This window comes from Harpia harpyja, chromosome 7 (assembly GCF_026419915.1).
Source record: "Harpia harpyja isolate bHarHar1 chromosome 7, bHarHar1 primary haplotype, whole genome shotgun sequence".
Taxonomy (NCBI): domain Eukaryota; kingdom Metazoa; phylum Chordata; class Aves; order Accipitriformes; family Accipitridae; genus Harpia; species Harpia harpyja.
The window spans coordinates 2,535,348-2,553,402 of NC_068946.1; the positions used below are offsets into that span (position 1 = coordinate 2,535,348).

The 18,055-nt window shown below is 39.3% G+C and overlaps 1 protein-coding gene across 1 annotated transcript in view; it reads left to right on the forward strand.

The window, feature by feature from the left end:
• Positions 1-18,055, forward strand: part of LOC128143959 (uncharacterized) — a 184,971-nt gene that overhangs the window by 156,264 nt on the left and 10,652 nt on the right. Inside the window, exon 10 of the mRNA XM_052792097.1 lies at positions 1,757-1,815. Within this exon, the coding sequence (XP_052648057.1) occupies positions 1,757-1,815 (59 nt within the window). The remainder of the gene's footprint in view (positions 1-1,756; positions 1,816-18,055) is intronic.

Consider the following 18,055-nt stretch of genomic DNA (forward strand, 5'->3'; position numbering starts at 1 on the left):
TGGGGAAATACAAGAACTTTCAGGAAAAAATTGCTCAGGTGCACTCCAAATAATAGACAGAATTTGAGCTAGGACTCATGTTAGCAGGGATACTCTATCTCTTACTTGTATCTGGCAGGCTCAATCCTGAATCCTGACCCCAACACCTATTTGTACTTTGTACGTGTATTTCTCACATAGTGATCATCTTCTTGTATAACTATTTTCTATTGTTCTGACATGTATAAGTTCACACATAACCCAAGGCTTTAGTGGTATTATGTACAATTATTTGAAATCATTGCCCATGTGTCCGGAAGAAGACTAGCAGAAATAAAAAAGCAATGGTTTTTTTTTTTTTCTTTTCTGTTTCCCTGATGTTTCATGGTTTGGCTAAGACCTTTCTGTTTTTTCCTTTGAGTTGCTACCATACAGCTTTTTATGTAGACCTCTTTAGAAATGTTCTTTGATGTCTAGGCTATTTAAGCCAAAATTCTGTTCATTTTTTCCTGGCGGCAGTTATTTCACAGCAAGTACATTAATTAAAATTTGTGCTTGTCGAAGACTGCCCCTTCAGGTTTTTTGCCTTAGCAGAATGAATCTTTTCTTTAGCCCAACTAGACTATCACAGCACAGCCATAGAGACAGACAGTATAGATTCTGAGATGTAAAGAACAAAGTGTCACCCTGGGAGCGTCAATTTAAGCCTTATCGTACTTTTATGCCCTTATTGGGCACCTGATTTGTAATAGTGCTGTTCACCAACATCTGCCGTATTGATCAGATATGAGACATTATTATTTTATACTCTAGATGGTACAAATACAAATAGCTGTCAGAATGGTCCAAGTCATTTGCCATCAGTCTGATACGTGAACTGCTTCTTCATGCTAAAAGATAGTTGGGATGGAAAAGTGGGGAACATTCTGCTGCCCTCATGTTGGTGATTGCTGTAGCCTACTGCCAAACTTTTCAAAATCTTCATTTGCCTTTTTTTTTAATATCTTTTTGTACTGTTTCTTATTAAGATTCTGCTTAATACAAGCATTATTTCACGGCTTCAAGCAGGTGACCCAAGGAAATCTGCAAGCAGTCTACAAAGTTACTTTTAGAGCAAAATCCAGATGATATTTAACAGAAAATCCATGTGTAATTAAGTCTTAGGGCCTTAGTGGAGTGTCTGTAATTGAGTTCTGGGGTTTTTTAAATTTTCTTCTCAAATAAGGATATTCTTTTCACATCTTTGAGTTGGATTTACAAGCTGGTAAAAACAAGTACAAAATGTTACCACTGTTTTGTTTAATTTTTTATTCATAGCAAGGGAAAGCAAAGTTTCCCGTTAGAACAGGTATTCTGAAGTTTCACTAGTGAGTATTGGGTGAGAAACCTAAAGCAAACATTTATAAATTTGTCATTGATATGGATGGGAATATGTCCCAAGATACTTGGCAGCTGGTCTCCTCCTTTATTAATGATATTGCACAATTAGCTATTACATGAAGGTTTGTCATTAAATGCTTTTCTAAGGAAAGTATATATAATTTTCCCCATTTTACTGACTGAGGAAGTTAAGGTCTAGAGAAAGGAAGTGATTATTCACAGAGCCTGGAGAGGAAATTGAGTCCAGAATTCTGTATAATAGACCATGTAGACAATGTAACATGCCCTAAAATAACCACTGCATTTCAGATATGCCTGTGTTGCTCTGCATTCCAAAGACATAAAATATCTGTTGCTCTTCTTTTTAACCAACTATCCCTCTTTCTCTGTTTTCTAGCTAATATCATGGAGCCAGGGTGTGAAAACACAGATGACCTGTGCCCAGCAAAATTCTTGGTAAGTCAATTAAATTTCAGACTTGGAACAAAAGGAGTGTGATCAGTGATCCTGCTGTACGGCTTTACTTGCTAGTCAATTAGTTGCAGTAGAGCAGGAAGCATACAGCTGTTCAGTCAGACATTACTACTAATGTGCTTGTGACAACAGGTGAAATTGTGGCTTTCAACAGGCTAGCAGGGAAGACGTAACCCACTGCAAGGAAGGTGCAGAGGAGGAAACAGTGCCGGGAGAATGGTGTCGGTGGAGCCTAGAATGCAGAAACCCCTTTATTTGCTCTGTGACTTCAGGTCTCAGCCCAGCTCTTTGAAACTGCGACTGTCAGTACTCAGCAGAAGAGTAATACTGTGTTTCCACAACAGCTTTATTTGTCTCTGTTGATGTCCTTGTGCAAAACACAAATCTTGAAACAGCTTGGCTCAGAGTAGCTAGATGAATTCAATCTCTTCTGAAAGCTCTTGCCTCTGTGGGGCCCTTACACAGCATGGAGATACTGAACTAGATGTTGACAGGTCTCTTGTTGTGCACAGTTTGTGTCTTTTTTGTTCATCTGCCATGAGTAAAGTCAGTGGTCCTGGTCTTGTTCTTGTCAGACTAATCCTGTCTGTGATGGGTATTCTCTGAGGTCAAAGGGAGTTGCCTGTGCCTAGTGGCCTTCAGAGCTTAGTCCGCTGAATTCAAGGAGGTCTTTGCCTAGAATTAGGAGCTACAGCCTGACTTTGTTTACTGCTGTAGTTAAATCTGAGTAGGGTATCCCCATATTCATTCATTCTTTCAAGCCATGGGTACTAAAGCAGGCAGCATCAGCTGCAAAGCATTGGTTAAAAAGACAACTTCCCATTGGCTATAAATCAAGATTGCCATGAAGTTAAAGTCAGAAAATGGGATGGTTGGGGGGGGGGGAGAGGAGAAGGGCTTGCAGGGTCTTGCAGCTGTTTTCACATCCTCTCTCAAATAGAATTTCTTCAATTAGTAGCAAGGATTTTATGCAGGAAAACTTGGAAGAAATCGGGTTGCACAAATGCTTTTTTTTCCAGGAGCTGCCATAAGTTGCATTACTGCATGTTATTTTATTCCTCTTTTTTTCTCTCTCTCTAGAACTGCAAAAGTGACAGCGCTTTAAATGGAAAGATTTGCAGCAAGCCGTCAGTCATTGTGCATGGAGGATATATCTCCTGGTTTAGTCTTGCTTGTGCTTCCATAAATCAGCATAGCTAAAATATTTGTGGTTGTCTGTAGGAGATTTATGCAGGTGGGAGATTAGAGTCAGTCTGTCATTTTTGTGGGGGAAGTGAGAGATGGAACGGGCTGGGGAATGCTGGCTTGCAGGAAGGAAGGATTTATAATAATGTTGGTGGATATTTAGGGGTTCCATAGAGACAATTAGCAAAAAAATCTGTGTGTGTCTGTTTGTGTACATGTGTACACATCTCCCTGATTTGGAAACAGGCTGTTGTTTCCCTGCATCATTTCGTAGTTAGTCTAGTCAGAGAGAGACATTATATGGAAGCATTCCTTTTCTCAGATCTGCCTTCAGACTTGGTTTTCTTTTTTCTTTTTTTTTTTTATCCTTAGGTCCAAAGTGTTCTGTATATGGGTTATGCCTTACTTTTGCTGGCATATACCTATCTTGCAAATTGGCTGTGTGAGTAATTGTGTCAGGTTAAAAAGATCTTGTAGACTGCCTTTCATCGCACAATCACTGAATGTAGGCTTAGGTACCTTTGCTAATAATTGTGACTATGTAAGTTCATCTGAGCAGGGGATGAAGAGGAAGGAGGGGCATGAGAAATATGTATTCTAATATTGGCAGCAAAATCTGGGTCACGTTTTCAATTGCTGTAACATTGTATGACTCTGCTGACCCTAATGTTTCACTAGTTCATAGCAGCTATGATCATGGCCCCTGAGTTTAGTGGAGATACGCTGATTTACACTAGCTGATATCCCGACACTTTATTTCTGCGCGACAGAAGCGGCCCACCAGGAATGCTAAGGATGGAATAGCTGTAAGAGTCCTCTAGGCCTCTGCTAGTTAATCTTCCCTTTGCAGTCTCAGGCAAAGGCCAGGACTAAGCCGTGTGAAGGTCATCACTGTAGCTTCTCTTTTGCCTCATTACTAACCTTGTTCTGAAGCGCTTGCTAGTTTAGGCAAGGTTCAGCAGGCAGTGGGGGAGGCTGCAGAGCCCCGAAACCTTGTAAATACATTTTGGAAAGCTTAAAAAAAAGTGCTGCATAAAATATGATACTCAAAATTTCTGTAGCCTTCTTTCTCCAATAGTGGGTTTCTGATTTTCCAAATACCTCTGTTTTGTACCCTCTGATTATTTTTTTTTCTCCAGTTTTACTTCAGATTGAGCTGTAATATGATACAACCAGTCAGCAGCAGCCAGCCTGCCTTCAGAGCATAGCCTAGGGAGTCCTGCGTAATTCCAGCAGACAAGTCTGCATAGTCCTGTCCTGAGTACTTTTCTTCAGGATCTGAGGAAGGGGCAACTCCACCTACAGGACTCCCAAAATCAACACACTGACCAGTGGTACCAGGACCTGACTAGGTGAAAAATTACCCCCTAGTTCGTTAAGCCAAAATGAGTCTCCAGTGCTTTACTAATAGAGGAGAGATGCTTTGCCAGCACTATTTAGGGTGGGGGGAAAAAAAAAATCATGAAAGGAAGTATTAACAGCTTTGCTGAAGTCGCATTGCTGTGCCGTGTCACTATCATGTATGCTATTAAACTTAAGTAAAAATAATTTCCTGGGATGTGTGTAATATGAAGGGACATACTAGTCTTAAATCAGATTTTTTTTTTCCTGTTTTCCATCTTTGCCAAGTCCCTATAAATCTTTGCAGTTGTAGAGACAGCCTAAAAAACTGCTAACATTTTCAACTACAGAGCATAACACTGAATAAGGATAGTTGAAAAATTTCTGTCAAAACCGTGTTTAATGGAAAATAAGAGTTTTGATAAAATAGCATTTTCACTGAAAATAGCTGCTTTCCATGGAGAATGTTAGTTTTTTCACTGCAATATTTTGACAGAAATTTTAAAATCTTGGGCTGAAATATGTACAGCTGTTCAAGTCCGTCTAGTGCCACTCATATTTCTTCACCTCCTCAAATTTGAGGTATTTTGCCAACTCTTTGGTTTTTAACATTGCGATACTTGGGAGTTTTTGTCAAGCCCACCTCTAGATTCATGTCATAGGACTATTACCTTCATGTTTAAAAACCTGACTTTCTATGGCTTTTGAAGTTGGAGGAAAAAACCCCTCTTGAAAATGCTATCCAAGTATACCAGGAATTAGAAATCAAAGGAAGCAAATAAAAATTTTGTTTTCTTGTTTCAAATAACTCTCAAGATTTTTAAGATATTTAAAAAAATATTTCTATATAGAAAGTGTTTCACAGTCTGATTAATATTTTGAATACATTTCTCTGATAGTGCTTTTTTGCATAAGTTCCAAATGTATGATTTGTTAACCAAATTATGTAAGGAATGTTAAAAAAAAAAAACCAACAACAACAACAAAAAAAAACCCCAAAACCCACAAGAAAAATACAAAACTTAAAACCACCTTAATTTTCTGCTGTTAAGTGAGCGATAATGATGTCTCCCTTACCAGGCTGTGGTAAAATTTATTGGAAGTATGTAAAACATTGTGTGATCTTAGTACATCTATATATTGGTTGTGTTTTGTAGCACAGGTATGCAAGCATCCAACAGCTCTGTTCTAGCCGATCTAGATAAACTGCAGGGGTGGCATAGCAGGAGTTGGCATACAGACCCATTGCAAGGGGAACAACACATGGGATACTTATTCCCTTCGGTGGGCTGGGAGGAAGCCTGTGATACCAGCTCCTTACCGCTGTTTCTGTCCGTGCTGGCTAAATTAAATCAACATGAAAACAGATATACAGTGTCAGGCAAAAGATTTGTCTGGCCTAATATCCTGCCTCAGAGTATTGCTCACGTCATATGCCCAGGGAAGTGTAGGAGAACGGAGCAAATGTGTTGTGATACCTACCGGGTATAGACTCCCAAACTCTTTTTATGTAGGGTTTGTTGGTGTTTCTTCTGTTTGTCAAATTGCTTTTTGAATTTTAGCAGCCGCAACATGCTGTGGCAAGGAGTTGCAGTTTACTTAACTGCTGTCCGCATAGAAATTGTTCTGTGTCTTTACCTATCCTACGCTCCATTTTCTGTACCTTTTCCGGTTCTATTATTTTTCTTTTTTTAAAATGGGGGGAAAGAGGGCAGTACTGGATCTGAATGTGGGCATTATTATAAATTTACCTAGTGATGTAAAAATGCTGTCTGTTCTGTTTTACTTTTCTAGTGATTCCTCACATTCCATTTGCCTTTCTGCATGTCATTAAGTATTATGCCGTTTTCATAGAACTTTTTGTTGCAATCTGAAGATGTAGTTGCATGGCAGCTAGAATTGGTTTCTCTCTCTGTGTTAAAATGACACCTTTGTTGTACTGATCAAAAGGGACTAAGAGGGTGAAAGAGGTGAAAAGGAGGAAGAGGGAAGCCTCAGAGACTTGTGGGCAGGAACCATTGTTTTGTTTGTGCCTTCACTAGCAGAGGCACATCTGAACATTTCTCATTATAGCCGGTATTGATTGGTGCTTTAAGATCCCTTTTTTAATTCCAAAATTAAGCTGCAAGCTGCCTGTCTAAAGAACTGTTGTCGTTGTTTATTCCAGGACAATAGTAGAGTGAGGGTGTAGAATAACAGTCTAATGAGCATACAGCTTGCTGGCAAGTGCTAAATGGTGCTTGTTCCAAACGGGACCTGGAAGCCCTTTCAGGAAGTGTTGTTAACTGTAATATTAAGTTCTGCCATAATAAAGCCTTTATTTTTTTGTTTTGCATGGGTTCTCTGTTCAGAAGTTAGCGTCCAAGTAGCAAAACTTTATTCTAGTAAGCATCTGGAAATCTTAGGCTGTGTCCATACTAGTAAACTCAAGGATGCCTGGGAATGTTCCCAGGAATGTTCCTCAAATGTGGAACATGATACTGTACTACTGAAGTGCTGGAATGTTTCTTGGCAGAATTTTGGCCCATGCCAGCTACTATTTTTCTAAACTGTTCCCAGGTATGGTTTGAAGTTGGAGACTGTTCCCAATAAGTAGTTTATATGCAGTCACCCCGTTGCAGAGACTTGAGAGAGATTTCTAATACAGGCTTGAGCCGTTCTCTGTCAGCTGCCCTTAATGTTTGGGAACATTCCTATGCGCATATAAGTTACTAGTCTAAGTATCTTTTACACAAAGTTAAACTCTGGTTAGGCCTCCCCCCCACCCCTTTTGCTTTTCATGTCACCTTTACTTTTTAAAGAATGTGATAGTACCTTTGAACGTATTTCAGGAGATTGTTTACATGGTGTTTATTTTAAATTATGCTCCAGTGGATGTCATTGTAGCTGATTCTGTGTTCAGTAATTTCCTTTGATCAGGCAGACATACTTATGGTGATTTAAAATGCTGTTCACGGGCATGAACTTTATGCAGGAGTGTGTGTGTGAATATGTAACAAACTTTTGAACAATATTAATTAGTTTGTGATGTGCTGGCTATAAAGAAAGATCAAAGATGTACTTTTCTAGAGCTATGTTCATATGTAGTAGGAAGTTCTCACCCCCAAAATACTACTGTTTCAAGAGCTAATCTACAAAAGGAGTGTCTTAGGTTCACCCTTTTGTTTATTTGAGGGTCCAGGAAATGCAGGGTAGTGGCTAATGTAAAATTCAGGCACTTGTATGTTGTAAAAATGAACACGTGAAATAGGTATGTGCTCAATATATAGATTGCAGGCATCTTTTTCTGTATGTGTTCATCAGAAACTAACAGTTACTGTGGCTCTTCATTTTACAATTGTTTAAATTGATTACCTTGATTATAAATAGCTAGATTACTGGATAATAAAATTATAGGATAAATTTTTATATATAGTATATAATTATAAAAGATGACAATGATCAATATTTTGCTTACACATTCTGAATAAGTTGAAATTTGTTTGATTTGTCAATATGAATTAAAAATGAGTGCTTCTGTCTTTGGATTCTGGGGTGTGAATTTGGGGTTGACTCCATGTTAGTTTCTGGTAGAATCCTTAACCCAGTAACAAAGAAGTGGTAGTAAATGGGCCTGAGTGATTCTGGTGAACGAGAGCGTCTGGTCCATTTAGAGTAAATGATGTACCAGTAGTAGAGCAAAGCTGGAAAGCGGAATGTGTAATTGAGACATGAAAGAAATAAACACTCCAGTGATGGGAGGTGCACGCTTGCAGGAGATTTTCCTACCGGAGTGCAAGCAGCTTCACAGCTCCTTTAAAACAAGGCATCAAGCAGATGCCAGTTTACTGGTTTCCATGGCGACTGTTACTCTGATGTGCAAATGGTGTGACTTCAATGATCACTTGAGGACTAATATAAGTAAATTTGGTAAAAAGTTAGGTCCGGCACTGTTGCACTGAGACCTGCACGCCCTGTTCTTATCTGGCGGAAGGGAGGGAAGTTTAGCCCCTGCAAAGTGGTGCATATGACATTTCATACAAAGTACCCCAGCCACTAACTCAACTTCTGATCACAGAGAGAATAGTTGTCCTCAGCTTTACCTCACAGAGTACTTTCTTACCGAGTCACTTGCAAAGTGACAGACATTAGCAGTTTGAAAATTTGGAGCCCGTGAACATTGATGTGAGTCCTTCCAGTTGCTTCAGTGGGCTTTAAATCCAGCTCACAGAACAGAAGTTTAAAATTCCAAGCTTCCACGACAAAATCACAGAACTTGTAAAAGAAAATTTCCCAGACTTATTTGAAACCAAGTTTTTGCATTGTTTGAGATGAAATGCTTATCAAGGTTTACAAGCCTTCCCAGTAAATTTTACCCGTGTGTCGGGGGAATTCCCCGCAGGGGGTGGTGGTAAATATCGAGGAAAGAGCTGTAATGTAATTATGAAAGCATGAGAAACCATAGAGGGTTTTTTTAAATGAATTTTCAGGTTCATTCACAGCTTGGCTGAAGAGCAGCTGTGGGAAACAAACCTCCTCAGAACTGAAACCACTGAGTCTAGCTCAGAGTTGCAATGCTTCTGTAAAGCAGGGAATTTAAGCATTTCAGTGTCGGGGAAATGAAACCGGCCAGTGCCCTATTTCACTAGGTGAGAAAGCAGGCCTTTGTGTGGTTTGGACTTCATTATAGAGAAGTTTTCAAGATGTAGGAAGAGGAAAGAGTTATTTTAAAGTTCCTTTAGCCCTGACGTGTCTGAGAAGGGAAATATTTTTGTTTAAAATTTCAGAACTAATCATCAGTGGCTTAGTTTAGAGAGACATTGAGCATTATTTTTGAAAGCACTGGGTCCCTGTAGCTGCCACTGAGTCAGCTGGAGAGGGACACAGGTGTTCAGCATATGATGAATGAACAAAGATGTCTTAATTGTTCTCATGCTCCAAACTGAAGAAGGGCTCATATTCAGTGCTGGGATCCTGCTTGGAACTGGTATTCTATCACAGAAGCAAAAGTACGTGAAGACTTTTTATATCTGTCAGTGAAACTAGGGGATACTAAGGTAGAAAAAAGCCTGAAATATGATCAGAAAACAAAACTAAATTGACCAGAGAATGTTTATAAAGTGTTTTCATGATGTTACAGACATTTATTTAATCCGCTTTGTTTTAACAGGTGAGAGGAGGACTAGCCCTTTCTGTGTCTTTGCCCTGTTACACTAAGTTACACAGTGGTGTGAAACTGGAGATCTGTGTTATAAAAATCTAAGCAAGATGTTTTTGTGCAGCATTCCATGCAAAGTAGCATTGTAGAGCTGAGCCTGCAGCTCCTGAACTGTACTTCAGTTTCCCCGATCATGTGCAGACCAGTTCTAACAGAAGTCAAAGCTAACTCTGAATTCTTCCCCTCCTTTAAAGGTCCTTGGGCAGCCAAAGCTATTTTTGCATGGAGCCGTGAATTCAAGGAAGATAGATGCCAATATGGTACATAATTACGTATTTGCAGTTTGTTCCTGAGCCCAGTGGCTTGTGAGATTAGCTTTCTTCACTAATTCATGCTCCAGCCTTGGACACTTGACAGTGCGTTCTTTCCCTGCATCACAGCTGAATTGCATCCCAGCAAAAGGGTCCATATGAGAAGCATTCAGAGAGATGATGCTTTGGATTTTTGTTAGAAGAAATCTAGCTTCAGGCAGCCACACAGCCATGCAGTGTCCCTTTTCTCAGATTGTATAGGGTATTTTTTCTAATGGACCTTTTACCAGACTAGCTTGTATTTTTGCTACATATACAGACTCCCTGAGTAAACACATGTAAACAATTTCCTGAAATATGTCAGTGGCACTATCAAATTAAGGATTACAATATGCTTTCTAGCTGTTTTCTCTGTGTGTGGGACAATATGAAATGTGGAGCGTGCTTCCCTTATGATTCTTCTCTTTATAACCTAAATTTGCAGATTCATTTGTTCCAACAACTCATGAAGAATTTGAAAAGTATATTAGAAATTTGATCGCACTTTAAAATCAGTGCCATTGGGATCCAGATTTTCAAAGACTCCCAAGTGCTTTACTGTCCAATGATTTAAATTGGAATGAGACACCTCTATGTCTTTTGAAGGTCTGCAACTTTATCTTTTAATTGCCACTGTAATAAAGAGATGGTGGTTTTGTTTTTTTTTTTTAAGCCTGCCTGTCGTTCTGATAACCTCATCTTCTAGTGTCCACCCTACAAGACCTCCCCAGCTTTTATCTCTAAAGCACCAAGTTCTTTGAATGAATTTTCATTTGTTCTCAGCTAGATAAGCAGTATCCTTGTAATATCCACTTGCTACACTGTCTTCATTGACGCATATAGCCTGTGTGGTTAAGTCTTTATCAGATTAGTGCTTATCAGACTGGACAAATGTAGCCTGGACACTCTTCTTGTATCACCAGGGTTACATTAAAGACTAGTCTGCCCTGTAGGTTAACACAGTCTCTATTCAGGAAAGTGTTTAAGCACATGCTTAAGCAAGTGAATAGTCCCATTTAGTGGTAATACAGTTACTCTTTTGCTTTGTTAAGAATATGCTTTAACATTTCCTCGGATTAGAGCTTGAGGTTGGCTGACGTATCATATAAGTATTCATCTGTACAGGAACAGAAAGGATATAATTGTCAAGATGGAAATAGGTCCTGATGTTGCATAGTTAAATGTGAAAAGTATGCACCTATTACAGGTGGCATTATAGGAAGAGGAAGTATCGGTTTTCCCAGTAGTACACGAGTAGTTTTGAAGCATGAAAAATATTGGCAGAAGACAGTGTTGTGCTGAAGAAAATGCTGTTGTGCAGATGCACTGTTTTGTAAAGTCTAACTAAATCAGATTTAATGCAAGAAGATCACTTCTGTAACGGAAAATTGAAATATGGTGTAAGTGCACGTGATTTGAATTCACGCAAAAATTCACAGAAAAACCCAGTCAATGGGCAGGTTGTTGCTTTTAAAGTAAAGAGACATTTTATATTTCCTAAAGCTTTTGGGTGGTAGAAACCCAGAGATGACAGCAATGCTCACTGGTAGCACAGCCTGTGCAGTTAGCAATCAAGGCTTAAATTTAGTGGAAGAAATAGTAGGTCACCTGTTCCCTGGCCCTCCAACCTGAACTGCTCAATATTTCTTAATCACTGATGTAACTGGGACTGACAGCTAACCAACAACTGTGGAATTCTTATGAAGTGTATTCTTGCAAAGGTGACAGACATTCAGCCCCACGAGGGGAAAATTTCACTGCAGGATTTTTCCAATTTGTAATTGAGTTTGCTTTGGGGAAGACAAGGGGAAGAGGAAAAAGCCCTGGAACACTGGCAATGGTTGTAGGTCATGACCTGTGACAGTGAGTCAAAAACATGCCTTGGTGATTTCTGCCAGATGGCTTGGGGCTTTGGTTCCCCAGAATTTCAGCTGTTTGCAAGAGATAAAACCAGGTCTTTGGTGAAAAGGGAGGAGAATTTATTTTTTTTCCCCAGAAGAATTTTCCTGGATAGGGTACCTTCCTTCATGGCTGGTTGGAACACAAGTCTTGGACAGATAAATAGCATTGTCCAAAAAGAGATACATGTATCTGGTTTTGTACCCTGGCTTTAAAAGGTATGGTTCATGGCATAGAGAAGTGTTTGAGGTGTCTGCAAATACCAGTACATTCAGCAGTTTGAGTTCTCTTACGACTTCCTTACTCATCCTACTAGAAGTGCCAAAGAAATAAAGCTATTCCTTTGTATCCTTCCAAAGTGGACAGAAAACACTCCCAGATGTTCAAGAAAAGCACCAATCGTAACAGGATGCTTAAAATTCAGGGAACTTGTCTATCCCTTCCTTTCTTCCATGAACTTCAGTGCAGTCATTTATATCTGTACAAATGAGGGGTTAGCATCTGATTGCTTTGATCACCCGAACTGTAGATAATGAAAAATCAGGCCTGAGAAATTTGATATGTTCTTGAAGAAGCAACATTTTGGCTCTTTCAATGCGGAGTCTTAGTTAACTTCCCGGTATTGGTTGTAGTTTTGTGAATCCAACCTGTGGTAGGTGTGAACCTGTCACAGCTTCTTGTTGGGAATCGTAGCTGTTTCTAACCTCAGGTGTAGGATTAATCTTTGAACTGCAGAGATCCTTGGACCGATCTCCAGTGTGGCAGCCAAGATAACAGCCATTATACGCAGTAATGAATTATACTGAGTTTCAATTCATATACATTTTGTAAATTATTAATAGCTGCTTTAGTAAATAATTGTTAACCCTAGCGTGTGTAGTGCCCCGACCTGTAAAATGTTTATATTATCTGTGAATAGTTTATTGCTTCCATATAAACTGCTTATAAATGGAAACTTAGTATGACGTGTGACTAAGCGCAAGAACAGAGGAGGAGGGGACAGGGTGTTTGGCCTCTCTTATTAAGATCAACTGGATTCTCATGACTTGGTAGGGATGTGAGACCCTATGTAGCTCTGTAAGCAGAGGCAGAAAATTGTTTCCCTTAGCACTTGCACTGTTTAGTGTACATGAGCTAGAATTTGTCAGAGCCCTTTGGTCTCTAATACATATGGGATTTATCTTGAGAATACAGATGAGAAGGTATTATGATGACTGGCAGCTGGAAGAAAATGGGGAAATGCTGCCTGTTTCAGTGCAAGAAGGCACTGGGTTGTTCTCAGAGAAGGTATGTTGCGTTTCCATTGCTGACTTGTGTGGCGTTGGAAGAGTCAGTTCCTTCCTTTCTCAATGCCTGCCTTTCTCCAACCGCTTTGTTTGACATAACTATCTAAGTCACAAATCATTTGGGGCTGGGTCTGAATCTCATACTTGGTTTGATCCTCCAGATTCTACCCAAATGTAAATAATCAACAAAATATGAGTAATAAAACCCACAAATATCTTTCAGTATAATTGTGATAAACATGTTTTCCTTTATTTTTCTCTTCCATCTTTCATTTAATGATGCTTTTGTGGCTGGCTTGAATCACCCACGTTTCCTCCATTTGGATTGGCTTCTGGTGTGAAGTTTAGCAGCTGTACCTTTTTTTTATGTGTTCTCTCTCACTGCTGCAGTATGTGAAATTGCAGCTTTCTGTTTGACAGACAGTTTCTTAACGTGACTACGTTAGCCAGAAAACACTGCAATATCAAATAGACAGAAATCTGTACTGTTATTACCTGGGACTAGAAGAGCCTGTGCCGTGCCTTGCCCCACCCCTCCAAAACCGAAAGCTCTAAAGGTGCTGTAGGGTTCAGTTAAATCTGAATTAATCCAAGTGTCCTGGCATGTGTGTTTGTTTTTCATGGGCTCTTTTCCTTCCACAGGCCCATTCATGGGGCTAAAATAACATAAATATAGGCATAAAAATAACATAGGATCTCTTCTCTTGATCCAGGCTTCAAAAACGAGATGAACGTGTTATACGATCATGTGAAGTCTATGTTAGTTTGGCCCTGCAGATGACTCCCTGAGGCATATAAAAAAGCCTGTGGAAAAACATAAACACGTATACTAGGAGAATCATAGAACCATAGAATGGTTTGGGTTGGAAGGGACCTTTAAAGATCACCTAGTCCAAACCCTAAAGATATTTTTCCTCATGTTTTCTGCCCTAATCCTGGAATGTGGATTTAAGAGAGCAAGGTGAAGTCTTATTTTGATGAGCATCCCATCAGAAAAGTGTGGAAATTTCTGATGTCTCCGGTTGTTACAGTTGTGATGGTGGTAGGCAAAGCAGACAGACTTTAGCTTCCAGGTCCAGAGGTGAAGTCTGACCAAAATGATAATGTGTTTTGAAAAAGCGAAGCCAATTTAAAGTAATGGGTAAAATTCTGTGGTCTTTACCCAGTTCGCATTCATAGATGAAACTCTAGTTTTACAGTTAATCTCACATGATTCTGAAAAGAAGGAGTCCTATTGATAGCTTGCATGAGTAAGACCTATGCTACATATCTGTATGTTACAGGTGCTGTTTTGAGGGCTTCCCAAATTGGTTTTCTGTTACTATATATAATACAGAATATTGTGTCTACTTATGTTGTAAAAAAAATGGGATCTGAGTTCAGGCTGAAGTAGAAGGGCAGCCTCTCTGGAAACTTGAAAGCTGGGACCTGAACTGTTGGAGAGAATGTACAAATTCTTAGCTTCTCAAGCATTTCTAGAGTTCTTGGGTACAAAGCACAGTTGGGTTTAGTTTGGTTTGTTCTTCTGTGTGTCGTCCCCCTAAAGGCCACCTTCTCTGTCTTTCAGTCTAAGTAACTTCTGGGAGCTCACATGGATGTTTTGTGCTGCATCATATGCACAGTAGAATCTATGAGAAGCAGAGATGCCAAAATGATTTAGTATCTGTTTTTACTGGTTGGTTTACATTTGATAAATACTTGGCTGGATTCTTGTGCTGCTGAGTCTTTGGAGAATGGAGGCTAGGAAGGAGGGAAGAGTTATGAGCAATTCTGTGCTTTTTTTTGGGTGCAGTTTATTTAGCACCTCTGCAAGATTTAACATGATAACTCTTTAAATCTTAGCACACTACTCGGAGAGGTAGAATGTCATAAAGGTGTCTGGTAAACAGATGTTCCAGTCTTTATAAGCTGCTGGGAGAGTGTGCATCATTCTGAATAAATATGGAAGCAGCTGCAGCTTTGGAAGCTTTAGTTTCCCAAATAAATACTTTGGATATCTATTCCACTTTGGCAATTGTGGCTGTGGTGATCTAAAGATACAAGTAAAGCGTAGTTTACAGTACTAGGCAATATCTTTTATTAAACCAACTGATAACATTAGAAAAAGAGATTCACTTTCAGGCAGCTAAGTCCTCCTTTGGATTTATTAACACTTCTTCAACTATTGCACCTAGCTGATGAATGTACCTAATGCAGAGGGAATCTTTTCTATTGTAGGCTTCTGACAATTGAGTACATCTTGTGGCATTCTCTTACTAGTTTAGCTCCTTTAAAAACCATTATGATAAACAAGAGTAGAATTCTTCTTGGGAGGATTTCATAAAAGTGCAGATGATAACAAAATCCAGAAACTTACAGTAAAATCAGTACTTAACATGTTGTCAAAACTGTCTGAAATTAGGTCAGTGAAAATGAACGTGTATAAATCTCAATCTGATTTTCCTTTTTGAAAGGAAAGCATTAGTAGCTAGCAGTAATAGATCAGGATAGTTTGCTGTCAAGGTTCTCTTTTTACTGGTAGTGAAGAGGTGTTACATGCTTTAATAATGGCGGTACGCATCTCATTGCTGCAAGATCACCAGAAGGTACCTAGAAGTAAGAGTTGCAAGGCTTAATAACAGAGTAATGCAGCAAGAACTTGGGTATTCACTTTCTGGCTTTTAACTTGAGACACTTTCGGCAGCTGGTTTTCAGAAAATCTGAGTGGCTGAAGCTCTTATAATTATGTTGGATAGACAAAATTAGCACCCATCTTTAAATAATACTTTTTTAAAATAAAACTTGAAATGGGCATTCTGCCCAAAATCATACTAGAAGATTGCAGAATCCAAACCAGAACTCAAGACTCTTGCTTGAGCTCCCAAAACTGTTACGAGGTTTAAATGAAAAATACGCAGGGAGGAAAGAAGTGCCTTACTGGATGAGTCTAATGACATGTTCCGTGCCGCAACACACAGATAGGCTCAGCGGGGTGAGCTAAGTGGGGATTTCCACTATGAGTAAAACTCCTGCTTCTTAGAGGTGTAGTTCAGACTTTTTCATTATCTGATCTCTGGGTTGGTTCATTCTTTTTCCATGTAGCTGGCTATCTATCATATTTGATGGAGAAATTGCTATGACAAAATGCTAAAAGCTCTCACTCTGGGCTATTTTTAATCTACTGTAGGTGAAAGATCAGAACACATTTTTGGAAGATTTATGTGTTGTTCCCTTGTGCTGTGCTGCATAGGATAAATGGGAGTTGACAAACTACAGGGCATGAGATTTAAACCATTGACCTCTGACATTAAGAGTCATCACAACTATATGTTATCACATTTATGTTCAGCAGTTAAAGGCTTTGCTCTGTGAGGGAATCTCATAAATGCTTAGCAGAGGTACAGAAACACAGTTCTTATTCAGTCTTTAAGCTTTATTGTTGGTAGTCAGTAGTTAAATCTCCTCTCAGGCCATTGTGGATTTTAGTGCAGAATATTTGTAAGCAATCTTTTAAGTCTGCAGGTTGTTTGTACAGAATAACGCATCTCTGTTTCTGGAAAAGGGCGTAGCTACTTAATGACAGTTCAGCTTGAGCAGACTTGTAATTTTTTGCTGATCCTTTAATAGTCCAGTCTTTCAAACTACTTCCCAACTCTAGGATCTCTGTTAACTGTGTCCATTTCTGAAACAAAAGCCCTGATAAAGCAAAAAGACTTTGGGATGTATGAAACACTGTTTTCAAATCAAGTATATACTTCAGTGTTCTGCTGAACGAAGCCCCAAATTTCTGCAGTGCATCATAATGCAAGAGAATAGTAGGGGGAGGATGGATGCATGCAGCTGCTCCTCTGCCTGTATAACAGATGTCATCTAAAACACTATCAAGCCTTTTTGGAAAACAGGGAGGAGAGGAATGAAGAAAAAAGGGTGAAGCTGGTGGAATGGAAAGCGAGTTGAAAAGTGATGGCTGAAGGGAAGGACTGAGCTTACTGCAAGTTGAGGCACTGCTCTTGACAGTCACCAGGCTGGAACCTGTCCCATGTAGATCACAGTATTTCATTGTCTTTATTGCCGTCTTGTGATTTTTCAGGCATATGTAGCTGACTAGCTGACCCTCCGAGTTCAGATACAGGCTCTATGCAATATTGACTGCTGTTCATGATGTTCATCATGCAATGCATGCTTCCTAAATTATACATCATTATGAGGGGCACATAACCAATTAGTATATGGATTTGTTCTGCATGTGCAAATCTTTTCTTGGGCTAGGGAAGTGTCATATAGAGACTTGGCTGAAGAAAAAAAGAAAACAGTTTAATCTTAAATTGTAATTGTCATCCTCTGGCTAATGATAAGCAATATTATGGCCTACATATCAGCTGTAATTAAGCAGTAAGTCACAACAAGGTGTATGTTACAGAGAGATAACACAGTGCTTAAGAGCCAATGACCTGCAAAGCACATTATCTCCCAGCTGCACAAGCCCTACAGAGTCAGTTTGTACATGTGTGGTAGCAAATCCACTGTCCTCTCTTCCCCCACCTTCATTCTGCTTTTCAAGGTGCAAAAATTGTACAGGATTTTCATGTTACTTGTTGTGTCATATGATTTTTAAAAAAGCTTCCTTTTTATATTAGTCAACTTCTGCACATATCATAAGCCAGTGTGAAACATTCTAAGCTATCATTCACTGGAGTTCTGGGAAATTAGCGTCACTTAAAATGAGGCCCTTCAGTGTTTTGTTAGACAAGTAGGTGTGGAGTGTGCAGGGAAGGATTCTCACTGATGATCCAAGCACCAAACTGACAGCGACTCTTTGTTTTCTCCAAGAAAGATTTTATGTTGTTTTCAAAGAGAGCAGAGGGAGCTTTGAGCTGGAACATAGTGTTAGATTAAATTTGTTTCAAAGTAAAATTGATTCTTGGTTAGAATTAAGGATTGGAAGTGTAAAGCTTGTACTGTTTGTACTAAATGTGGAAACTTTTCCTATCAAGGTACCATTGCCCATGTAAATGTCCTATATAGACTGACCAAACTATGATGCT